Source organism: Oryzias melastigma, linkage group LG1, assembly GCF_002922805.2.
Source record: "Oryzias melastigma strain HK-1 linkage group LG1, ASM292280v2, whole genome shotgun sequence".
Taxonomy (NCBI): domain Eukaryota; kingdom Metazoa; phylum Chordata; class Actinopteri; order Beloniformes; family Adrianichthyidae; genus Oryzias; species Oryzias melastigma.
Genome location: NC_050512.1, coordinates 28,548,697 through 28,569,849, shown reverse-complemented (window position 1 = coordinate 28,569,849; position 21,153 = coordinate 28,548,697). Strand labels below are relative to the sequence as shown.

At 39.5% G+C, this 21,153-nt stretch overlaps 1 protein-coding gene across 2 annotated transcripts in view; it reads right to left on the bottom strand.

Moving 5' to 3' along the window:
- si:dkey-237i9.1 (SEC14-like protein 1) overlaps positions 1 to 20,754 on the bottom strand; it is a 30,346-nt gene extending 9,592 nt beyond the window's left edge. The window contains exons 1-10 of one of the 2 annotated variants that reach the window (XM_024289541.2): positions 20,289 to 20,754; positions 17,965 to 18,054; positions 4,853 to 5,002; positions 4,613 to 4,744; positions 2,440 to 2,568; positions 1,910 to 2,177; positions 1,656 to 1,765; positions 1,389 to 1,578; positions 1,153 to 1,241; positions 165 to 235 (exon numbers count right to left, since the gene is read on the bottom strand). In XM_024289541.2, coding sequence (XP_024145309.1) covers positions 165 to 235; positions 1,153 to 1,241; positions 1,389 to 1,578; positions 1,656 to 1,765; positions 1,910 to 2,177; positions 2,440 to 2,568; positions 4,613 to 4,744; positions 4,853 to 5,002; positions 17,965 to 18,027 — 1,202 coding nt within the window. In that variant the 5' untranslated portion in view covers positions 18,028 to 18,054; positions 20,289 to 20,754. The remainder of the gene's footprint in view (positions 1 to 164; positions 236 to 1,152; positions 1,242 to 1,388; positions 1,579 to 1,655; positions 1,766 to 1,909; positions 2,178 to 2,439; positions 2,569 to 4,612; positions 4,745 to 4,852; positions 5,003 to 17,964; positions 18,055 to 20,288) is intronic. The other variant, XM_024289542.2, reaches the window with a different exon arrangement.
- Positions 20,755 to 21,153: the final 399 nt, after the last annotated feature.

Sequence of the window (21,153 nt, the reverse complement as noted above, 5' to 3'; positions counted from 1 at the left end):
CCCGTTAGTGAGAGCTCTCCGTTTACACTCTCTCCTGCTAGCTTACAGCCCCTACCTAAGATTACAGGTGCAAAAAAAATTATGAGCAATATCAGAGCGATCCAGTCGTACAGTTTTGATCCAGATTAAGAAATGAAAAAAAATGATCTAAAGATCAGACGCACCTGATGGGGCGGCCGAACACCTTGGTGTTCTCCTCGCAGCGTCTCAGGCCCTCCTCGTTGATCGACAGCACCTAAAATAAAAATCAATATCATTATATGCAAAGGAATAATTCAAATGCAAATATTATTTCTAGGGATGGGTTGCTAAAATTGATTTTAATTGATTTTAGCTCAATAGATCAATAGAGATTGATTTAGCACATAATGCTAAAGTCCGCTAGCTTGATGCTAACGTTTAACAGAATTTCCCATAGGACAGTTAATGCTGGTTAAGTCTTATTTGTATTTATATTATTGTTACTATTATGATAAATACACACATATTTGTTTTTCAGGCATAAATAAAACAGAAACATAAAAAGAAAATTTTTCAAAATATGATTTGGTTTCTAATTCTTTAGAGGTCTAAATGACTTTCAAAATAAAAGACTTCCTGTACCACATAAAACCATCTCAAAGCAGCGAATGCATTAGTTGGTGGTGACATGTCCGTCATGATGAAAAATAAACACACAAAACCACCATTTGTGCATCTCAACCAGAAATTAATAAATGGAAATAAAAAGAATGAATAAACCAGAGCTAATGAAGTGACCCGTATCATGGTTTTCATAATTAAAACCTTTAATTTTTTATTCAAAAAAAGAAAGTGCACCTTAAATTCTGGTTGTGTACTGACTTCAGATTGGTGTTCTGTGGAAAACAGCACTCAAACATCTGTCAAAATATTTCAGTTTTGGTAAATTTTGAAGCTAAACCGGTGGATGGATTGTTGGGGCATTATGGGTAATGTAGTCAGTAATGTAGGAGTTGAAAAACGTTTTACTTTTATGACTTTTTTTTGCCAAATAATCCTACAAAGATGTTACTCTTTCAAATGAAAAACTACCAAAGACCCACAATGGAGGAGTTAAGAGCCGCATGTTGCAGACCCGTGTTAGGCATTTTCTCCCTTCTCCCCCGATCAGGATTCGCAACAGCTACGTACATGTCTGAGCAGGGATTCCTCGCCAAGAGCGCGAACCAGACCTTTGGTGTCCATCTGCCCCAACCTCAGGATGTACAAAGGACGTCCATCTGAAAGGTACAAGCAAATATTAGCATAGTATTCTCTTATGTTTGGTGGGCCAAGCTGCTCTCCGGCTGTGCAGACAAAAGCAGCTAAAGCTCTTCTGTATTCAATGTTAAAACCTGTCAAACAAGAAGTGGAGCGCATAAACAAACCTCTGTCGTGATGGTGCCAGCCTCCAGTGTAGAAATCCTGAAGGACCTGCGGTGAGTTCCAGGTCTCCAGCAGGTAGTCCACCTGGTGCTGCTTCCTCCAGGTCAGAGACTGGCACAGGATCTCCCGAGCTTTATCGATGTTGAAGTCTCGGGCCCGCAGGAAACGCAGGATGTGCTCGTCTTTAGGGATCTGAAAACGCAGAAGAAGTGATAAAAATGCTGTTTCTCTGTGACGGTCCAAACGCAGAGGTAGCAGAGCGACATTACCTTTCCCTTGTGAGTCTCCTGAAGCCATTTGCGCAGTCTGATCAGACAGCTCTCCTGCAGGGGGGTCAAGTCACCCAGGTAACGTTTAATATAGTCTGCATCCAGCTTATCTGCAACACAGAGTTAAATACTTTTTTAATGCTGGAGGAACCAGTGTGGATCTTCTACGTTGCCTAGCAACAAAGATGTGAGCATTTCCAAGAACATCTTTAAATTTCAGATTTTTTTTTTCTGCTGCTTCGCTGTAAACAGACCTTCAGGTGTTCCAGCCAGGATTTCGGTGAGGCTGTCCGCCTGAACCACGGCGCCGTCCTGCTTTGCCTCCACCCCCGTGCCATCTTTGGCATCGCTGGCGTCCGGAGCGCAGAGAGCGGGAACGCCGGTGTGTTTGGGGATGACAGCTGGGCTGGTGGAGAGGCTGGTTGGTCGGGGCAGGGAGCGGGTGGGTGGATTCCAGCGGGGAACGTGAACGACGCCCTCAACTTCCAGCTCGTTCAGGTAGAACTCGATGATCTCTTTTCCCTGTGAGGGACACGGACGACCAAAAACTCCCATAAAATGATGTCTGTATGACTGTTGTCTAAACAAAAGGTTCATTTGTTTCAAATTTAAATAATGTCAGCTTAAAGATTCAACAGCTCAAGATCCTGATCCAATTAAAATGTTTCCGTTACGTTTTTAAAGTTCAGAAATATCAGACTTATTACAGTCTCCGTGTAGAAACTATCACGCTCTTGAGCTTGTATCTGTTTGCTCACAGATGGAGTAAAACGCAAGTCCATACCTTGTTGATGCTGCTGGCATACTGCTTCATAGCAATCTTCTCGACGGTGCTCTCAAAGCCAAAGAAGGACTTGATGTCCAGGCTGGCGGTCTGCTCGAAACACGTCCAGTCATCTTTCTCCGGATGGACCTGCATTCGAAACCACAACATGCAGAGCCATGATGTTACCAATGGTTTCACTCACAAGCAGCACAGCTAGAAAGAGAAAACGTCACGTTTATGAAGGTGTGCAAACAAAAACAATGTTTTATACTAAAATCCAAGTATGTAGCTCCCACATATCGCATCTGTTTTAATGGAACTTCTTGTTTTCCAGCATAGAAAAAAAACACCAGACTGCCTGTAGAACTCCAGAGTGTAATTCAGCGAATGAAATGTTAGCAGCTTCATTTGCCACTACCTCCTCAACAGTTTAGCTTTAGCCAGGCTCATTAAACGTCCAACTGGGCTGTCCGCCCCGGTTACTGTTGGCGCAGCATGCTCAAGCACAGTGTCAAAGCCTCTGCGTGGCTCTGGCCTAAAATTAGCTCTGGAGACGGTTGGAGGCAAACGTGATGCGCTTGGCCTCATTAGCTCATGGCAAATCCTTTCACCAGCAGGCAGATGCGGAGTAAAGCAACAAAAGCAGAAGTGGGGAAATGAGGAGATCATGAGAGAGTTGTGAACACTGAACATGGCCGACTACCAGCAGAGGATGGGGACCCTTTGGATTTTATCCGGTGCCGAATTGGTACTTTTGAAACCGTTCCGGTGCTCAAACCAGTACTTCAAAAATGAAAAATAGCACCAATTTTTCCCCATAAAGATTCAAGTGTGATGAAGCAGCATCACAGGGTGAAGGAGAAATCTATCTATCTATAGATAGGTCTGCAATCTGCAGCTCCAGAGCCACATCTGGCTCTTTTACTCCTCCATTGTGGCTCTCTGACTAAAGAAAAATACAAATCTTATAGTTCAAAAAACTAACTGTAAAGTAAAATTTTAAAAAGTAAAATATCTTATCACTCTGCGAGCCTCCAGAGCACAGTAGCCATGGTGGTTCGATAATCGAAAATTAAACAGTTTGACAAACTCAAGTTTTTTTAAGTGTGCTGCATGGTTCAAAATATACAATTAATTAGCTCTGTTTTAATTTAGAAAGTTACATTTATGAATTTCTTGCTAAGAAGCACCACAAATGTTTAAAAATATATTTTTTTTATGAAAACTTTTTTTTGTCATTGCTGACATTACACTACCTACCAATAGATTTGCTCAATCGAGACAATCTTATACGACACAAATAGTCTTATTTTGAAAGGGAGTCTTGCAAAACTGTTACATATTTGGGGAAAAAAGTATATTTTCTCTTAGTTTGTCTTATTTATGCCAAAAATATAGTGTATGTATATTTCTAATAAAAATAAGAAAACATAAATGCAAAGTCTTGTTTTTCTAAAGGATGTGTGGCTCTTATTGTTGTGGTCAGAGAGAAATCGACTCAAATGGATCTCTAAGTGTTAAAGTTTGCAGACGGCTGATCTAACCGCTCATCGCCATGACGATGAGGGTTTTATTTTTGTTATATACGTCAATCTTATCTATGATTAGTATTTTTCCTGTACTGTATAGTCAAACTTTTCCACACGTTGCCATTAGCAAATTGACAGAAGCTCCGCCCACCCTCACTGCCACACATTCTTCTGAGCCCGCCCACAGTCACTGGAAAGGTAAAATGATTGGCTAGAACTGAACAGAACAACTTAAAGCGATTGACATGAAGCACCAAAACGACGAAACAACATAGGTACCAACTTGGAACCAAATTTTGGTACCAATCCGGGTACCAGTGGTGATCTTCAGCAGCAAAACAGCTGTTCACGTTGACTCAATAGGCTGATGGGTGCAAAGAAGCCAACTCAATGACCTTGTGGTAGAGTGTCTGCCTTGAGACCGGAAGGTCATAAGTTCAAATCCACGGACGAGTCCTACCAAAGACTTTATAAATGGTTCCCAGTGTCTCCCTGCTTGACACTCAGCATTAAAGGGTTGGATTGGTTAGTTAAGCCAACAAATGGTTCCTGAGCGCAGCTGTGTCTGCAGCTCACCACTCCCCCAGGGGTTAGTCAAAAGTGGAGATTAAGTTACTGGGACTTTAGCTTTTCCAACTTTAAGGTTTGTTTCAGCTCCTCACCGAATAGCAGCAGGTCTCATGGACTATGACTCTGTTGGAGAAGGACTCATTGCGGGACTCGATGTGCAAAGTTCTCTCCCTTTTGTTCAGCGTGTTCTTCTGGTTAAAGTAGACGTATTCCACACCAGCAATCTGGAAAAAGACAACAACAAGTCATCACTCCGTACGCAGCACATGGAAATAAGGGATTAGGTGAAAGTAATATGATGAGCATTTGCTTATATGTAAAGTAGAACACACCCTTTTGAGGAGCCGCGGGGCGTCCACGTCCAGAGCACAGCGGCGCTCAATCTTGTGGACGCTGCCGTCTTCGCTGACCTCCTCGTTCACCACGTCGCTGGCCACAAACATGGGGATGAGGTGGCAGGTGGGGAAGCGGCGCTCGTAAGCCTGAAATATTGGGAAATTAGAAGATTTGAAGGTTTTAGCCTTTAGAGACACAGCTATGATAAAGTTTGCAATACCAAAAGTTTAAGAAAACTGTTTTTAAAAAAAGTATTTGCACCACAAAGAACGAACAACAATAAAGGAAAAAAGCTACAAACAGCTGAGCTGTAGAAAAAAAAAAACGCTATGGAAATATAAAAGTAAACTAGGGCTGCTACAAATGATTATTTTATTAGTCGACTAATCGGGTCATGTGCAAAATGGATTTAAAGCACACATCTTAACCATCATTACCTTTAAACTAACTAAAGATAAAGACAATTAAGATGATAGTTTTTTTTTAACTTTTAATAAATTGTGCAGCCTCTGTCCTTCATTAGTTTCTGTGATTAAAACAAGATTAAATCAAATGAAGTCGCCATCTGAAACAAACAACTATTTTTCACAAAAGATCAAGTTTTGGTCTCACTGACTCAAATATTTTTTTTAAAAAAGTACATTTTTTGGTGCTGAACACTCACAAATTTGTTTAACTTTACTACAATCTGAATCCATATAATGTAGAGAAACGACTACTTGACCATTAAATTAGTGGTCAACTATTTCAATAGTCGATTAGTCGACTTATTGCGGCAGCCCTAAAGTAAACAAGTTTACATGTATTGATGAAAACAGCTGAATATTTGTTTTTCATTAGAGAAAAACGAAATACTTTTTGGAAATTTCTGTAAAGGAAAGCCACCAATGTTCAATTACCAAATTAAATTGAAGTGATCAAGTTGCGAGAGTAGACCTTAAACTGACCCTTACATAAGATCCAGAGGAAAACACTTCCCAAACTCTATCCAAACTGAGCTGAGGAGGGCTGAAGAATGTAAATAAGAGGCCGTTTGACAGAACGGGGGCCCACAAGAAGCAACTGTAAACAAAACCTCTTTCAGGGTTACCTTCCTTTCAATCTTTCACTAAAGTCACGCCACAGTAAACTCAAGTGGAGTGCTTTAAACCACATGCTCTAAACAAAATGGAATCACTTTATGCTGCAAAATCTGTGCACTTGTAAATGCAAAACATGCTCAAAGTAATCAGAGAGGCACGCCAGCTGTTGTGCAACAGGGCTTTGCTGAAACACGCTCACGAGTCAACTTTCATAACGGTATTTTCTCAACAACACGCCAGATCTAGAAGTGAAGAGTACATGTGTGGATATCTGAGATAAACACTGAGGGGGGGTCTGTGAACCGGCAGCACAGCTTCAACATCAGCAGTTGTGGTGATAATAACAGGATATTCCCAGCATGCTAAAGAAACATTTCTCCATTTGGGTCAGAGAGGAACGTGGACAGATCAAGTGCTTCTCACAAGATGTCTTTAGGTTGATTTAGAATCAGCTGAACAAAGAAGCTGTGTTCAGTAAAGACCTCCAGAAAAAACTGAATCTCTACAAAACATCTACAGCTGATTACTGTGAAAGTATCTTGAAACTTAATGTTGTGCTTTAAATTGTAGAAGTAAAATGTCATGAGATACTCAGATAAACGTGTCTTTTTATAGCACAGGACAGTCAGAGTTGAGAGTGTTTAGTGTGGAGAGCGGCAGAAGCAGTTGCTTTGTGTTGAAGCCCCCGGCAGGGTTCAGCCGCTCCAGGCATGCTGCTACCGGGGCGACACGTCCACTCAGATGCCAGAGAACGCTGACCGGCTGAATGCTGAGCTCTGTTTTTCAGGCCGGATGCTCTGGAACACGGTGAGCAAGTCTTTGTCCTGCCGTCAGCGCACAAAAGCACTAGCTTTAAAGACCATTTTCACCAAAAACAGAAAAACAACAGCCCAACATTTCCATCCTTACAAAAGATATAGAAACTTCCGGGGGAAAACTGTATTTATTACAGAAATAGAGATTCTTAGAATAAAGAACAGGAAGTTCACCTCTTTATAAATTCACTGGCATAAACTGGTTACATTTGACAAGCCTGAATATGCTTCTTGTTCTGTATAATTGAATATATTAAGCTATAAAATCAGCTTTTTCAAACCCAAGAACAAGACAGTTGTTGTGCCTGTCCAAGTTAATAAAAACTCTTCTAATCAGGAAAGTATTTATTCCTCTCAAAAATCTGAAAAACTAAATGTTTGCCAGAAAGAGTGCAAACTCTGAGCACATTTGATCCATTTGGCATTCGTCCACATAAATACCCAGATCAATATTTACATGAAATATCATATTAGTAAATAACATGAGAGAATGGCAGTGTGAACTCTAATTTTACCTTTTTCGGGCAAGTGGAAAAACGGAATGTTTTCCAGAGTTGGAAACTCGAACTAAAGTTTGTGTGGGACATGAAACCAACCACTCATTACTTCTAATTCTAGGAACAAGACAAAACATTTCTGCGTATTCACCTGCAGTGCACTGATTCCAGGAATGAAAAGGAACAATGGACGAAGAACAAAAAAAAATTCTACCTTCATAAAGACTTCTAAAAGCAAAAAACAAAACAATAACATTTTGAAAGTTCAAGTCAAAAACCAGTGCAAGAAAAGCCAAGTTTCCATGGCAACAGAGTATGTTGGTTAAACCTCAGCTGGCCAAGCTGTGAGTAATATCTTCTGGAATTTGTTTAACATTGGCAGTGCCTTTCAGAGCCCTACAAGGAAATATATTTGACTGTAAAAACAAAAAATGATTAATTGTTTCAGTCTGTCATTTTATCCACTTTTTGAGGGGCTAAAAAGGTGAAGCTCAGGAGTTACATTTATGATGTGTGTGCACACAAAAGCTGTGAAGTGAAGGAACTTCAAACCCCACTGCAGCTCAGGAAGAGCGATTAAGGACGTTTCTGAGATCTCCAAATAAAAACCAAAGTGGACGAAAATGCTCAAAAACATGTTCCTAAATGAAAGGTAAGAAAAACAATGCTTGTAAGCAACACTGTCCCTGAAGGCAAAATATGTGTTTAGAGGAAAGTTACAAGGATTTGGGAGTTGTGAAACGGGTTAACCTGCAAAATAATTGCACTTAATTCAATTTAAACTAGAGGCTTAAATGTCAAACATGGTCTCGTCTTAACTCGTCTCGAACGTGCCCTAATGAATTGAAACAAACACATCGGAGATGCGCATGATTCCCAATCACCCATTCTTGATTTGTTGAAAGAAAAACAGATTATTATCCTTTATTTTGCACCACAAGTTTCTTCCCAATGGAGCAGCAACTTTCCTTTTCTTAAAAACCAACATTCCATTCAGCCAAACAGCAAATCACAAAACAGATGGAAGTGAAGCGTGCGTGCGATACCCAACCTGAGTCTGAGAACGAACGGGGAAAACAGGAAGATGGTCAACAATGATGAATGTTTTTGTGAGACACAATTGGGCGCTGCTTCCAAAACAACACAAAGGAAGGGAAATTAATACATTGCCCTTATTGAATGTTGTTGTTGTAAAGGAAAAGTTCCATAAATACAAACCCTGAAAGACTTCTAGGCACAATAAAGCTTCACCTACGTGTTCAGTTGTTCTTGATTTTACAGTCTTTACTAGAGATGTAAAAGATATTAGATATGTATCGACCAATAATATCGACCAATCGATCAGGCAGTGGGAGTAACAACAGCATGTAAAAAATAGATGTGTATCAAAAATGTATCGAGTATCTGCAGTATCGTTTGAAAACCACAGATATGAACAAGATTTTTTGGTTAAAAGATATAAAATCAATCAAGAAGTAAAGTATCGATTTCTGGCAAACTGCAGTTTCTCTTTGATTTCTCTTTCTGCTTTTTTTCTACCGTCTTTGTCTTTTAATGAACATGCCATCCAAACAAAAAGACGTCCATCATAAGCTTGCTTCTTCCAAGTTAATCCCCAAATACATTTCTGTCAAATGTCATGCATTATTATTTATAGCTTTAAACACCATATGAATTAGATATATCTAGATTTTAGCATTTTCAATAAAAGAATCGGACTGCCAACAAGTTGGTTGAATGGTTTATGTATCGATTCGTGGACCATGTATTGAGAGTAAGTATCGTGTGAGAGGGAAAGATACACACCTCTAGTCTTCACTATTTTAGAAACAAATTTCAGCAAATCCCAGTTTTAATACATCAAAATCATTCCCTCATAGCTGCCCAACAACCACAAGAATATTAATTTAAGGAATATACCAATTTGTAAAGATAACACATAAACTATCACCTGGTTTTCGCTTTGAAAAGCCTGAATGCCTGTGTGACTCTGCAGAGGACAACATCGAAAAGGACAAACAGTTCTTTTATCAAGGCACAGTCCACTTGCTTCCAGCATGAATCTCACCTTCAGATTTCACGCCTCCAACATCAACCAGTGATTTCTTATATTTCTCAGAGGCTGACTAATATCTCTTAGGCTTCTGAAAATTGTTGCATAACAGAACAGCCGCCCAGAGGTCAGCTTAATCTATTATTTTTTTTAATCGGCTAACTGGAAAAAATGAAAGCATTTAAGTCAGAGACACTTAAGATTATTCAATGAGAACAGCTTAGAGAGGATGTCAAAACAAAAGAGAAAAGAATGCAGGAAGAAATATTGGATTTTGGCATAACTGGCAATGTGTCTGTATTTTGGAAAAAAACTATTCCGTCACATAAACAACTTTATTATATAATTGAGAATGAAGTTCCACCACCATCAAGCCACAGCGCCAATAACAGAGTGTGGATACCACCATGAAAGATCCAGCACAAACCACAGCAATATCTCATGGAGGCTGTTGGGCGATCGGTGACGTCAGTCAGCCATAGTTGGGAGGCAAAAATCATTGGAAGTGAACTAACCCCCCTCCAGCACCACCAAGCTTTGACCCATCATGACGTCATTACAGGGGCCGGAATCAGACATGAAACGAGTCATGCCAGCCACTCTAAAGCTACGTCCTCCATGTAAATAAGTGAACTGTCTGGGTCAGGTTTGCTTGTAAAGAAAATTTTAACAGGTGGGCAATTAAAAGAACAGTAATCTACGTCAGTTTATAAGTAAAGAAATTAACAATTCAGCTAAACTGTCTTTTCAGTTTCAGGTAGTTTGCATTTCTACATGAGTAGATCAGGCGAATGAGGTCTGATACGCCTCTCTGTCCTTAGGAATAAGATATGCTGCACTGGTCAGCAGCTTGTTTCATTCTTCATACTTTAATTTTGGTTATGAATTTAAAATATGATGACTGGGGAAAAAATTGCAGCACAAAAAAATCAAACTAATACATATTAAATCTAATTCTGGTCTAACTAAAATGTGGTTCACACCTTTATGACCTTTGTTTTAAGAATTAAAAAGAGAATTGGATAATTAAAAAAGTTCTGATATATTTCCTTTTTTTTTACAAATGTAGTGAAAGACAAACCAATAGTCATTGAACTCATGGACTCCTGCAAAACAGTATCAACATTCAAAATAAAAGTGGAGATAAGAAATTACAAAGGATACGTCAGGAAAAACATTTTATTTTTTCAGTTTTTGTAGTTTAATGAACAAACAGGTGAAATAAAAAGTCTGAATGATCAATCAGTGATTTTTTTAGGCATTTTCAAGTATGCTTGAAAGACTGGCATGTCAGGCCAATAATGGTGAAATGTAGAAAGACTAGCTTTTAAATGAGACAGTGGGTATCTGTCTTTAGAGCTTAAAAAAATAATGTACATGAACTGAATAACTTTTGAGAAATATAAATGTCATAGCCCCGAATACCTGGCACAAATGTCGATAAATTTAAACCATAAATTCACATCGCTATAATAAGTCCACAGTTGAACAAAGCATAAAACCCAATACATTTGCATAGCTTTAAAGGTTGACACCATCTGGGACCATCTATGCCACCTTTAGGGACAGATAAACATCCACGTGGTCGTTCCACAATGCGAGTTTCACCAAGACTCAAATTACCTTTGAAAAAACACCTAACAAAGCAAAACACTTTAACCAGATTTCTGAAGCTTGACTGACCAGTAGGTCACCTGTGCATAGAAACTCTGCCTCTAAAGGTAACACGATCAACAAGCAGCACACAAAGAAAGATGAAAGTATGAGAACACAGACTGGGTGTTCCATAGTACAAAAGGCTATCCAGAGCAACAAGTAAAAACCATAAGGAATAGGATTTTTTTAAAGCACAATCTTGGAAATAATGAGTAACTAGAACATCCTCTGCATTTCACATCAGTTTAATAATTTCCCATTTTCTATGTGAGAACAGATGAGTTTACTCAAACTTTACAGCTTTGACTGCAGTGAAATCTATTATTATAAATGGAAAAGAAAATTTGCACAACATCCATGAACTCTTCCTTTTTAAAAAATTAGAAAATTCCATTGCGGTGGGCAGGAGTGAGAACAAGCTCATGACTGGACAGCAAAAACAAAAGAGCTCTTGGTCTTGCGTGCTTTAACACCCACTCCTCTCCTTCCAGTGAGCTCACTGATACAGTGTGCATTGTGATGGCAGAGCTGCTGAGAACCGCCAACTTGGGAAGAGGAGGAACAAGCTGCCAAGCTTGCAGTTGCTGATAAATGTAAGTTCCAAACCATCAGAGGTGGTGGCTGGCAAACAGGAAAGAACAATTTCCAAGTATGTGTGCAGCAGCTAATTGAAAGCAGCAGGATGGCAATCTATTGCGCATTAAAACGCATTATGAAAATTCCTCTAACGCAAGGTATTATGGGAAACTTATAAGGATTACAGCATGGCATTAAAATGAAAGAAAGATGTTGAGATGGCTTAAAATTTGTTTTTCCTTCTGCTACTTAAATAACAGCCTTTGAACATGTTTTTTATTTTAACAAAATCTTGTAAAACCTATTTTCATTTGGAATCCTAGCTAAACTCCTGAAACAATCAACGGCCATGTCTGAAATCCTTCACTGTGTTTACCTTTTTATAGTGCTGTCCAAATCTACAATTCCAAAATCGAGTGCCCAATAAATTTCCCAGAAGTCTGTTAGAAAACTTAATACAAAAAAAACAGTATATAAATGTATTTTTTAAACAAACCATTAACATTTTATCATCAGAACTAGGGCTGCACTGGGTACTTCACTATACGATACATGATACATGGCTCACGATATCGATTATATCGCGATACTGAAACAATTGGCAAAAAATAATCTCTAATAATTCACATTCTATAGAAGAACACATAGTTTTGGGGAAAAATATACCCTCATTTATTTTTAACCTTGAATAAAATCATAATAAAAAACTTCTGTCTTATTTTGTGCAACAAATAATAGACACTATTGTGCAAACAGTAATACTATCTTTGACGAGCATCAGCACCAAGTGAATTGAAATTATTTGTAAAATAGATTATGGTGTCCAAATTGCTTAGCACTAGACTATATAGTTTTTTAGTACTTATGGAGTAGGGAAGATACATATTTCAATTTCCAAACCAAAAGAGATTGATTAACTAAAAGTGTACTTGTCAAATATCAATTTTAAATCATTTTTGTTAGGTTATAAAAATCTGAAGTCATAAAAAAAACAGATTTTTTTGGTTAAAAAACATTTTTGCCTAAATAAATACAAAAAAAGCTGCTTTAAAAAGAAAAAAAAAAGCTGAGAATTATATATGTATTCTTTCAAACCTTGATCTAATTAATAACACAATCAAAAAACACTTATTCTATATTATAATTGCATAACTGTGTGGGAAGAATAAAGTCTGAACAGTTTATGCATTTCACAAGTAAAGCATAAAGGACATCTGCATTCTATTTCTAAATGGACATAATGTCCCAACAGTTCTTAGCTATCTGAGTCACACTGTTGGGCGACTGCGGCGTTAGCCACGCTAAAGCGCCCGCCGTGTGCGAGCGTGTGTGTGCGCGCATCCACCTGCGTCGGCATAGGGATGCAGACTGGGGGAGGGGAGCTGCATCCCGTTGCAGCATCTTGACTTTGCAGCAGCGAAAAAAGGGTGAATGAAAGCCCGGCTGAGGAAGGAATGAATGAAGCTCCAGAAAGGCCTCAGCCTCACGTGGATGTCTCTGTGTGCACCCCCCCGCCCCGTCCCCTCTACAGTAATGCGAGTTCAAAAAGCACGCGCTCCGATAAGCTCTTCGCCGCAGATCATAATTCTTCATTGTTTTTGGCAATCATCATCTGGCAGGGTAAATGAATTAGACCGCGGGCACGGCTCTGACACACTGATTCAGAGAAGCAGATGGATGTTCTCTGGATTTAGAACAGGCAGACCCAGTTTCAGCAAAAGCTGAAGCAAGCATTTATGAAAACAGAGGAAGTTAAAGATCAGAACGTTTTATTCCTGACATGCCATCCTCCTTGGGGGAATATTTGTATGACTGCATAGCAACAAGGTTACAGTTTTTTTCTGTGGAAATACGTGACGATATGACCCTGTTAAAACAAGTTTAATATGAAGTTGAGCTCTAGCTCACATCTAAACGTGCACCACTTTTAAAACGATTCAAGTCCCAGACAGATTAAAACAATAGACTCAAGTCCAGCGATGCTTTTGCTGCACAGAACTGGGCTGCAAAAGCATTATGTAGCGCTGAGCACAAATGGGTCAGGAGGTAGAAGAACAGACGTCATCCCTGCAGGGTCGCTCTGCACGGGACGAGCCCGACACAGAGAGAGGACGGCGGATGAACCCGGTCCAGAAACACAGCAAATAATTTTATGATGAGTCAACAATGACAAAACTAGCTAAACAACCATAACAGACACAATTGAGTAAAGTAGGTCAAGGAATAATCGAGAAGAAAAGGCCAACCGACGTAGCAGCACTTGTGCTTTATATAACGTGTTGTGTAATTTAACACTTCCTTTAAACTGCGTCGCCTTTTCTTCTCAACAGTAAGAAATATGTAAGCAATCAGGCGTTCCGCAGAAAATGTGTGAGTTAAGCAACAGCTTACAAGCATTTATGTCAGTCCAACTTCCTACAATAGAACAAATATGAAAGTCAAGATTCTTGTTTTAACAACTCATGTAGAAAGCCTTGCTTTGGACAGGTGGTTTTTCCCACATGCCTTTCAGACACCATCACTTCTAAATCAGTTTCTTGAGAAATGAGTGGGTACAGTACAAGCTTGTTATCCAATGAGCTGGCGCATTACAACAAATGTAAATTATAAAAGTAAAATAAAACATTTGTTCATCTGGACTTCTTCTAGCTGCTCAGTTTGATTTAAACATGCTTTATGCTCATAAACAGCATTTGAGAAAAGAGAGAGAAGCCCTTCCTTGCTAGCCCAGTGTGAACACCATGGGGTAAACGTGTGGCTGTCACAATTATTTTTTTAGTCGACCAATCACAGATTATTTTTTCCGATTAGTCGACTAATCGGGTCATGCGCAAAGTGGATGTAAAGTCTTAACCATCATTAGCTATAAACTAACAAAAAATAAAGACAATTAAGATGACATTTTATTAAACTTTTAATGAATCATGCAGCCTCTGCCCTTCAGTAGTTTCTGTGACTAAAACAACATTGAATCAAATGAGAGAGAATAGGAATATACACTCCATCAAAGTCATTTTGAAAGGTGACCTCTGACCCTACACCATCAATCAAACTTGTTTTGACAGGTGCCCCGCCCCTCAAGATGACATAATTCAATATCAATTTTATACATAAAGGGTATACAGGGTCAGAGGTCACCTGACAAAATGAAATGAGGTCAGCATCTGAAAAAGGGAACTATTTTTCACAAAAGATACATTTTTGGTCTCACTTATTCAAATAATGAAAACATTGAATTTTTTTGGTGCTGAATGCTCACAACTTTGTTCAACTTTACTACACTCTGACTCCATATAATATAAAGAAACAACTAATCGACTATTAAATAAGTCGTCGACTATTTTAATAGTCGATTAGTCGACGAATCGTGGCAGTCCTGGTGTGTACGTAGCTTATTAGGACGTGGTAAGGTGCAACAATAAAACGGAAAGACACAATGGCACAGCTGTGTAAATGGAGTCTTGCCTGTTATTTCTGCTCCACATTACACGGCCCTGTGGTTAATAAACTGTATGCAATACCTTTCTGCTCTTGTTGTACCTTCTCATTAAAGGGCATTTTGTCTCTGAGTGGAAATGTCCCTGGTTGCCAATGGTGCCTAGAAGCCAAGCTCTCATTATACAAACAAAGCACATCCTATTCATTAGGCTGCAGTGAGTCTACTGAGACAAAGGCCGGAACAGAGCATTTGTGAATGAGTCGCAGAGCTAAATGTTACCATAGAGAGAGTAAGCTTTGAATCGCTCCAATAAGTTCTCTAAAAACCTGGGTAAAAACAGTCCTGCCACGCCCTTGAAAGATAACTCCTTCCAGCAAAAATGATTTTAGACTAAAGTCACTCATTAGTCGAATGTGTATTCATTCCGTTTCCTCTTAATGCGACGACTGAACTGCCCGACCTGTTGACTTGTTCTAGAAGCTGTAGTCCCTGCAGGCCAGCAGCAACAACAACAGGGGCGCTGTGTCACATTCCACCGCGACTCCCTGAGGACAAGCTCGACATTGTGAGACTGGACTCGGCCGGTAATGGCAGCAACCATGGAGACCGAATTTCCTGTTATTGAGATGCGAAGCAGAAAGGAGCGGATGCTGCAGGATGAGGGTTGATGGTTACTCTACATCAGAATGGAAATAATGGTGTTGATTTTATCCAGGTCACTTACAGTCACCTCCCTGTCAGCAATCATCTTCCATTTACCGGTATCTGTGCTCATGATGGAGAAATCATCCATCCACCTATTATCACTACATATTATCACTACATCTAAAGAACCACGCCACTGAAAACAGTGTTTAACAAGTTATGTGACATTCCTCTGTCATTGGAGGACATGCAAAAAGAAAATTAAGCTTGAAATTGCACTTCTGAGTATTTCTTTTTTCAAATTGTTGCAAATCAGAAGCAGATGAAAAGATTTTGCTTAAGAAAGAGTATTTCTTTCGTAGAAATGTGCAACGAAAACTACAGCTTGGCCCCTACACCCTTATTAAGAGTGTATTATTTGGAGGCTAAATGAATGCCTAAATGTTTTTGTAATGTTTTAGTAAGAATGCTTCAAATAGTCTAAAGAAATAAAACATCACCTCCTACAGAGAGGATCTTTTCAGATTTGGACCTCACTTGTTAAAGACCTGAAGCAACCTCAAACCAGATGTTGAGACTTCTCCTAACATCTGTCAGAGCTGAGCAGCTGATCGGGGGAATAACTGCGTCTCATCTGCACAGACAGGAGGCATTCCAGTCCCAGGTCTTGTGCAGAGGAATGTGAAGCCTTGATTTACAGCCCTCAGCGAAAAAACTGGCCTTCTAAAGTCGTAGCAGTATCTAAACAGAGTCATAGAGCACCAAATTCCTCAGAGCAGAATGTCAAATCGCATCTGTCACAAAATGAAAGGGAGAAGCCAGATTAGATGCATTTGCTGAAGGACATGAATGAGCAAATTAGAGAAAACAAAACTCTCAACCAGCAGAGCGTGACATTCTAAATTAAAACAGTCAAACTAACAAAAATGAAACAGATAAGTTGATTGCATTTTAAAACATCAGCAGACAACAAAATATACGATTGGTTGTTTAAAAGCAATTTCTACTGGGGTTTTTTTTCACAGTTCTGCTGCAGCCGTGGCACAACAGCTACAGAGGAAACGAGAACCAAGAAGTTTCATTGGCCTTTTAAGAAAAAAAAAAAAAAAGACAGTCTTGTGACGCACCACCAAGTCTGCTCTGCAGTGTCTGTAAAAATACTCACTGCAGCAAATGGAGAAAACAGTCGAAACGCAAGGAAAAGGGTTGAAAATCAGAATGTTTCCATCTCCAGCACCGATACTATAAAGTCAGGGCATCAATTCGCACCTTATGCATATCCTTTTGCCTAAAATTTAGAACAAATGTTAGCCTGTTACAGATAAAAATCCTGAAAGGTAACTTTTTTCACCTTTCTCTACATGTGTAGAGCCACTGTTGGCACCAGCCTTCTATTTATAGTCATGTGTTGGCCTGCTGCTCAATCCAGCCCGTGTTAAGGGGCTTTAGTCTCCCTGCATCCTGCTTGTTGTCAGCATAGAAAGCTGATTTCCTCTCGGACTGGAACCTTGTGTACCCCAGAGGAGAAAGAAAAAAAAAGAGCCAATGCTGCCAGCTGAATTCCAGTTGACTGGCACAATTTAAGAAACTAAGTAAAAAGAAATAAAAACATAAATCCTCATTACTATTGAAAATTGGTGGAGCATTAGCAAAAAGCAAGCAATAAAAGTACCTACTTTGTTTTTTTGTCTTCATATATAATGCAAATGCATGGTTTATGCAGGCACAAATAAATCTAGCTATTGCAAACCCACAGTAGGAGGTGAAACGACAGTCACAGCCACACAGTCAGTGTTTTGGATGCGCCTGCTGCTGGAGCACATCACCCATGACCCCTCTTTATTATCCACCAATATGAAGCCCCTGATACGGAGCGAGTGTCAGCGACACATGGCAGAGCAGGCATGCAGATAAACACTAGATTCAAATATACAGGGAACGAATACAGCAAGAAATTGTCAGCGAGGAAGTGCAACAAAGAAGACACAAAACCCCATCTGAGCTTTAACAACACATGCCATTAACCAACAGCCTACGTGCTAGATTTTTTAGACTGAACATGGACGGCTACTGCAGAAAATGCGCTCACGTTTGACACAACAACTGTGTTGCAGATTCAGACGAGATGTGAGAACACAAAGCCACAAAAAAGACAAGATTGTGCAACAAGGTCAATCCAACATATTTCCTTACAGACTGAGAAGGACAAAAAAATGTTGTTTCTCAGATATTTGGTGTAAATGCATAACTACAAAGTAAAAGCACTGCAGAGGCTTCAAAGTTTTCAACATTACATAACTTTATACAAAAGAAAGTTTACACTAAAACAAGATAAAGACACTTACCGCCATCACCAGCTCAAACGGACGTTTGTACACCCGCACGGGGGACTGATACTTCTGCACCATAGTGGAGACTTCAGTAACACCAACAACCTTCACAGAAATGAGAACAATCAAAGAAGACGAGGAAAATGAGTGCAATAGGCATTAAACAAACAGGAAGCAAACATCCAAATTACTCTTCACACAGTTTCTCTGAAAGCCAGACTAATACAATGAAAGGAACACTTGAGCGATCTGCAGTAAAGGACAATTATTGTTTGCCTGCTGGAAAATTCTCCTGATTGTGTGTAGGAAGTAGCCCTCTGAGTCACTGAGGAGCTGCAGAGGTGACCTCTCTCAACCTGTGGATGATGTTCCCTCGATTAACAGATGTAGCATTTCTCACCTATACTATTATAAAACTGTGCTAGCTAAAAAAGCTTTGCACAGCCAGCTAACACTTCTATAAATAAAGCTCAGCTGCAGCCTCTAGCAGATAAACACTACACCACTTGAGGGAAAAGGAAGGACAGAATAGATAAAAAAGAGAGACTATTCGCACATATTTTTCTCATTACAAGCACCCAGTACTGAGCTTTTTTCTTTGCCACACTAACCCGGAAGAAGGGTTATGATTACAGTTACGGTTAGGGTTAATACACCAAGTGCGGCTGTGTGTGAGGCTCACCGCTTGCCCCCAGGGGATGGGTCAAATGTGGAGAACAAATTTCACACGCCAAGGTGTATGATTGCTAATGGGGCTTTAACATTAAATATGTGCAACCATCAATATTTAGCTTTAGACACATTTGAAATACGTGCAGGCAATGCAGCAATGTGCATCTTGGTTGTGCGTTTTACATGTTGCAAACCTAAATTTCCTTCAGATTTTGAGCTGGTCGCGTGTAAATACGTGCCAAAAAATGTGTGGGTTTGTTTTGTTTTCACATAAAAAACATATTCCACATGCTGGATGATCTCATCTGGCTTTGGTTCAAATTCGTCTCGTGAGATCTGATGGAGCAAGGGAAAAAAAAATCCCATAAAAGCCAGTAACAGCATGTTCTAGATGCTTGGAAATAAGTGCCAAATAAAAATGTTTGTGCACATCAACCAAACCCGTATATGGAATTACCTAACTGCCAATTTCATTTATTTATGAGCAACAACTGGATTTGAGGTTTATGAGTCACTACATTCACTATGAGCTAAACTTTTTTATAATTAGAACAGTAGCCCAGGGTGCAAAACACAAACAAAAACAATGCAGAAAGAGATTACAATACTTGACTTCGTTTTGGGGTTTTATTTTGAAAAAAATGTCGGGACATTTTAAGCTGCATTTTTTTGTGTGTTTTGCAATTCGGGGCTAACAAAAATCAACGCAAACAGACTATTACAATCCAAAAACTAGCATGTCATCACCACAGTATTTCTTCTTCAAACAGCACAGTGCTACAGTGGTACATAATTACCGTCATGATTCAGGATCAGTCAGCAACTTCCAAAATAAAAGTCCAAACAACAAGACAATTACTTCCAGGGAGAAATGCTCTCGAGAGCAAGCAAGTACTCATTTAAGCATACAAATTTTGTATTGTTTTTGTATTTTCTGTATGCTTGTGCATTAAATAATCTGTTCACGTCGTTGATCTCTGTCAGTTTTAAATTTCTCTGCTCCCATTTTTGGTGTAACAGGAACCTAATATTTGAACAAATTAAAACCCAGCCGCGCCTGGAAAATAAACGCTTTGCTAACATGTACCGAACACACGCCTGATATAAAATCTAAATAAAATAAAATATATATATATATATATATATATATTAAACATTTGTAAATAAAATCCAGTCTTTACGGGGATTTCCGAGGAGCCGAGTTGTTAAATGCGGTGTACTAGAAACCCTTTATTTTGAATTTTCTGTAATAGTAAACGTCGATGAGAGGCTTTAAAAGTACAAATTACATTCCAAAAGATGTGGTTAAAAGTGTGTTTTACGTGAAAACGTTTATAGCCTTTGTTTAGGCATTCGTGTTTAAATGTACATTAAAAATGAAACGAAAATTGACTTAAATCTTGATTAAATTCTGAACGCTGCTAGTTTCCGTGAACCCTTAACAAGTGCCAATCAGAAACACCACATTTAATACAATTTATTGTAATATTTACTCAAATAAAAATATTTTTAAACTTAGTTTTTGAGTTTTTTTAGCAACTGGGTCAAGAATTCGTAGCTAGACAGAGCTAACGAGCTCGAGACGGCTAACAGAAAATTAGCTTAGAAGCTAACGCCGACTTTACAGGAAGCTCTTAGACTTAAAGTATTTTAAAATAGATACTTACCGAAGAATTGAAAACGCAAAAAACGTTAGGTCGTGTCAGCAGTCATTTGGTCCAGATGGAGCAGCGGAACGAACTCTAGCCATCCTTCTCCACGGCTCGTCACTTCGCCGGGTCCGTGGCTACCGTTTTTAGCTTTGTTATGCTAGCTAGCTGGTCGTGTAAACCGATAACGTCGCAAAAGAACCAAACAAAAATCTGCTCAAAAACGAGCCAAGACGGGTTCAGAACATCAAAACATCCAGGAGCCCAGTGATCAATCACGCCTTCAGACACAAAGTGAGTCCACACAGGAGGGAGGGCAGCAGGACTCCTCCGGCTCTCTCTTCTCCTCCTGTCCTCGCGCCGCCTCACGCGTAGGATGCCGAGGCTCCGCCCCCGCTCTGCAAGGTTTTTTTCCAGCAAGGCTGCGTTCATGAAAAAGTCTGAAGGACAAAACAGCAGAGGACAGGCTGTCTCTCCCCACTCAAACGAGTAACAAACAAATGAAATGAACACCGACTATTTGCTAATTCTCTGACGCAACCTGCTCAGTGGCGTTTCAGCAGATGGATGGACATCATAGGTTGCTGGGGCAGTTAATTACCTAGGGAGTAATGAGAGTTTCTGCTGAACCCTAAGGCCAGACTGTGCATACTCTCACCCACCATCGGGGCATACGTAGTTTGCAAGTGACAATACACAACAAAAATGTCACTGACATGATCAGTTTGATCATTTAATGCACATCACATTGGGCACATGTGTCAAAGTCAAGGCCCGGGGGCCGGAACCGGACCTCTGGGTTATTATATTCGGCCCTCCAAATCACTTGGCTGATTTAGGCTTTTTTGTTTGTTTGTTTGTTTTTGTTTAGCTGTTTTTTAAT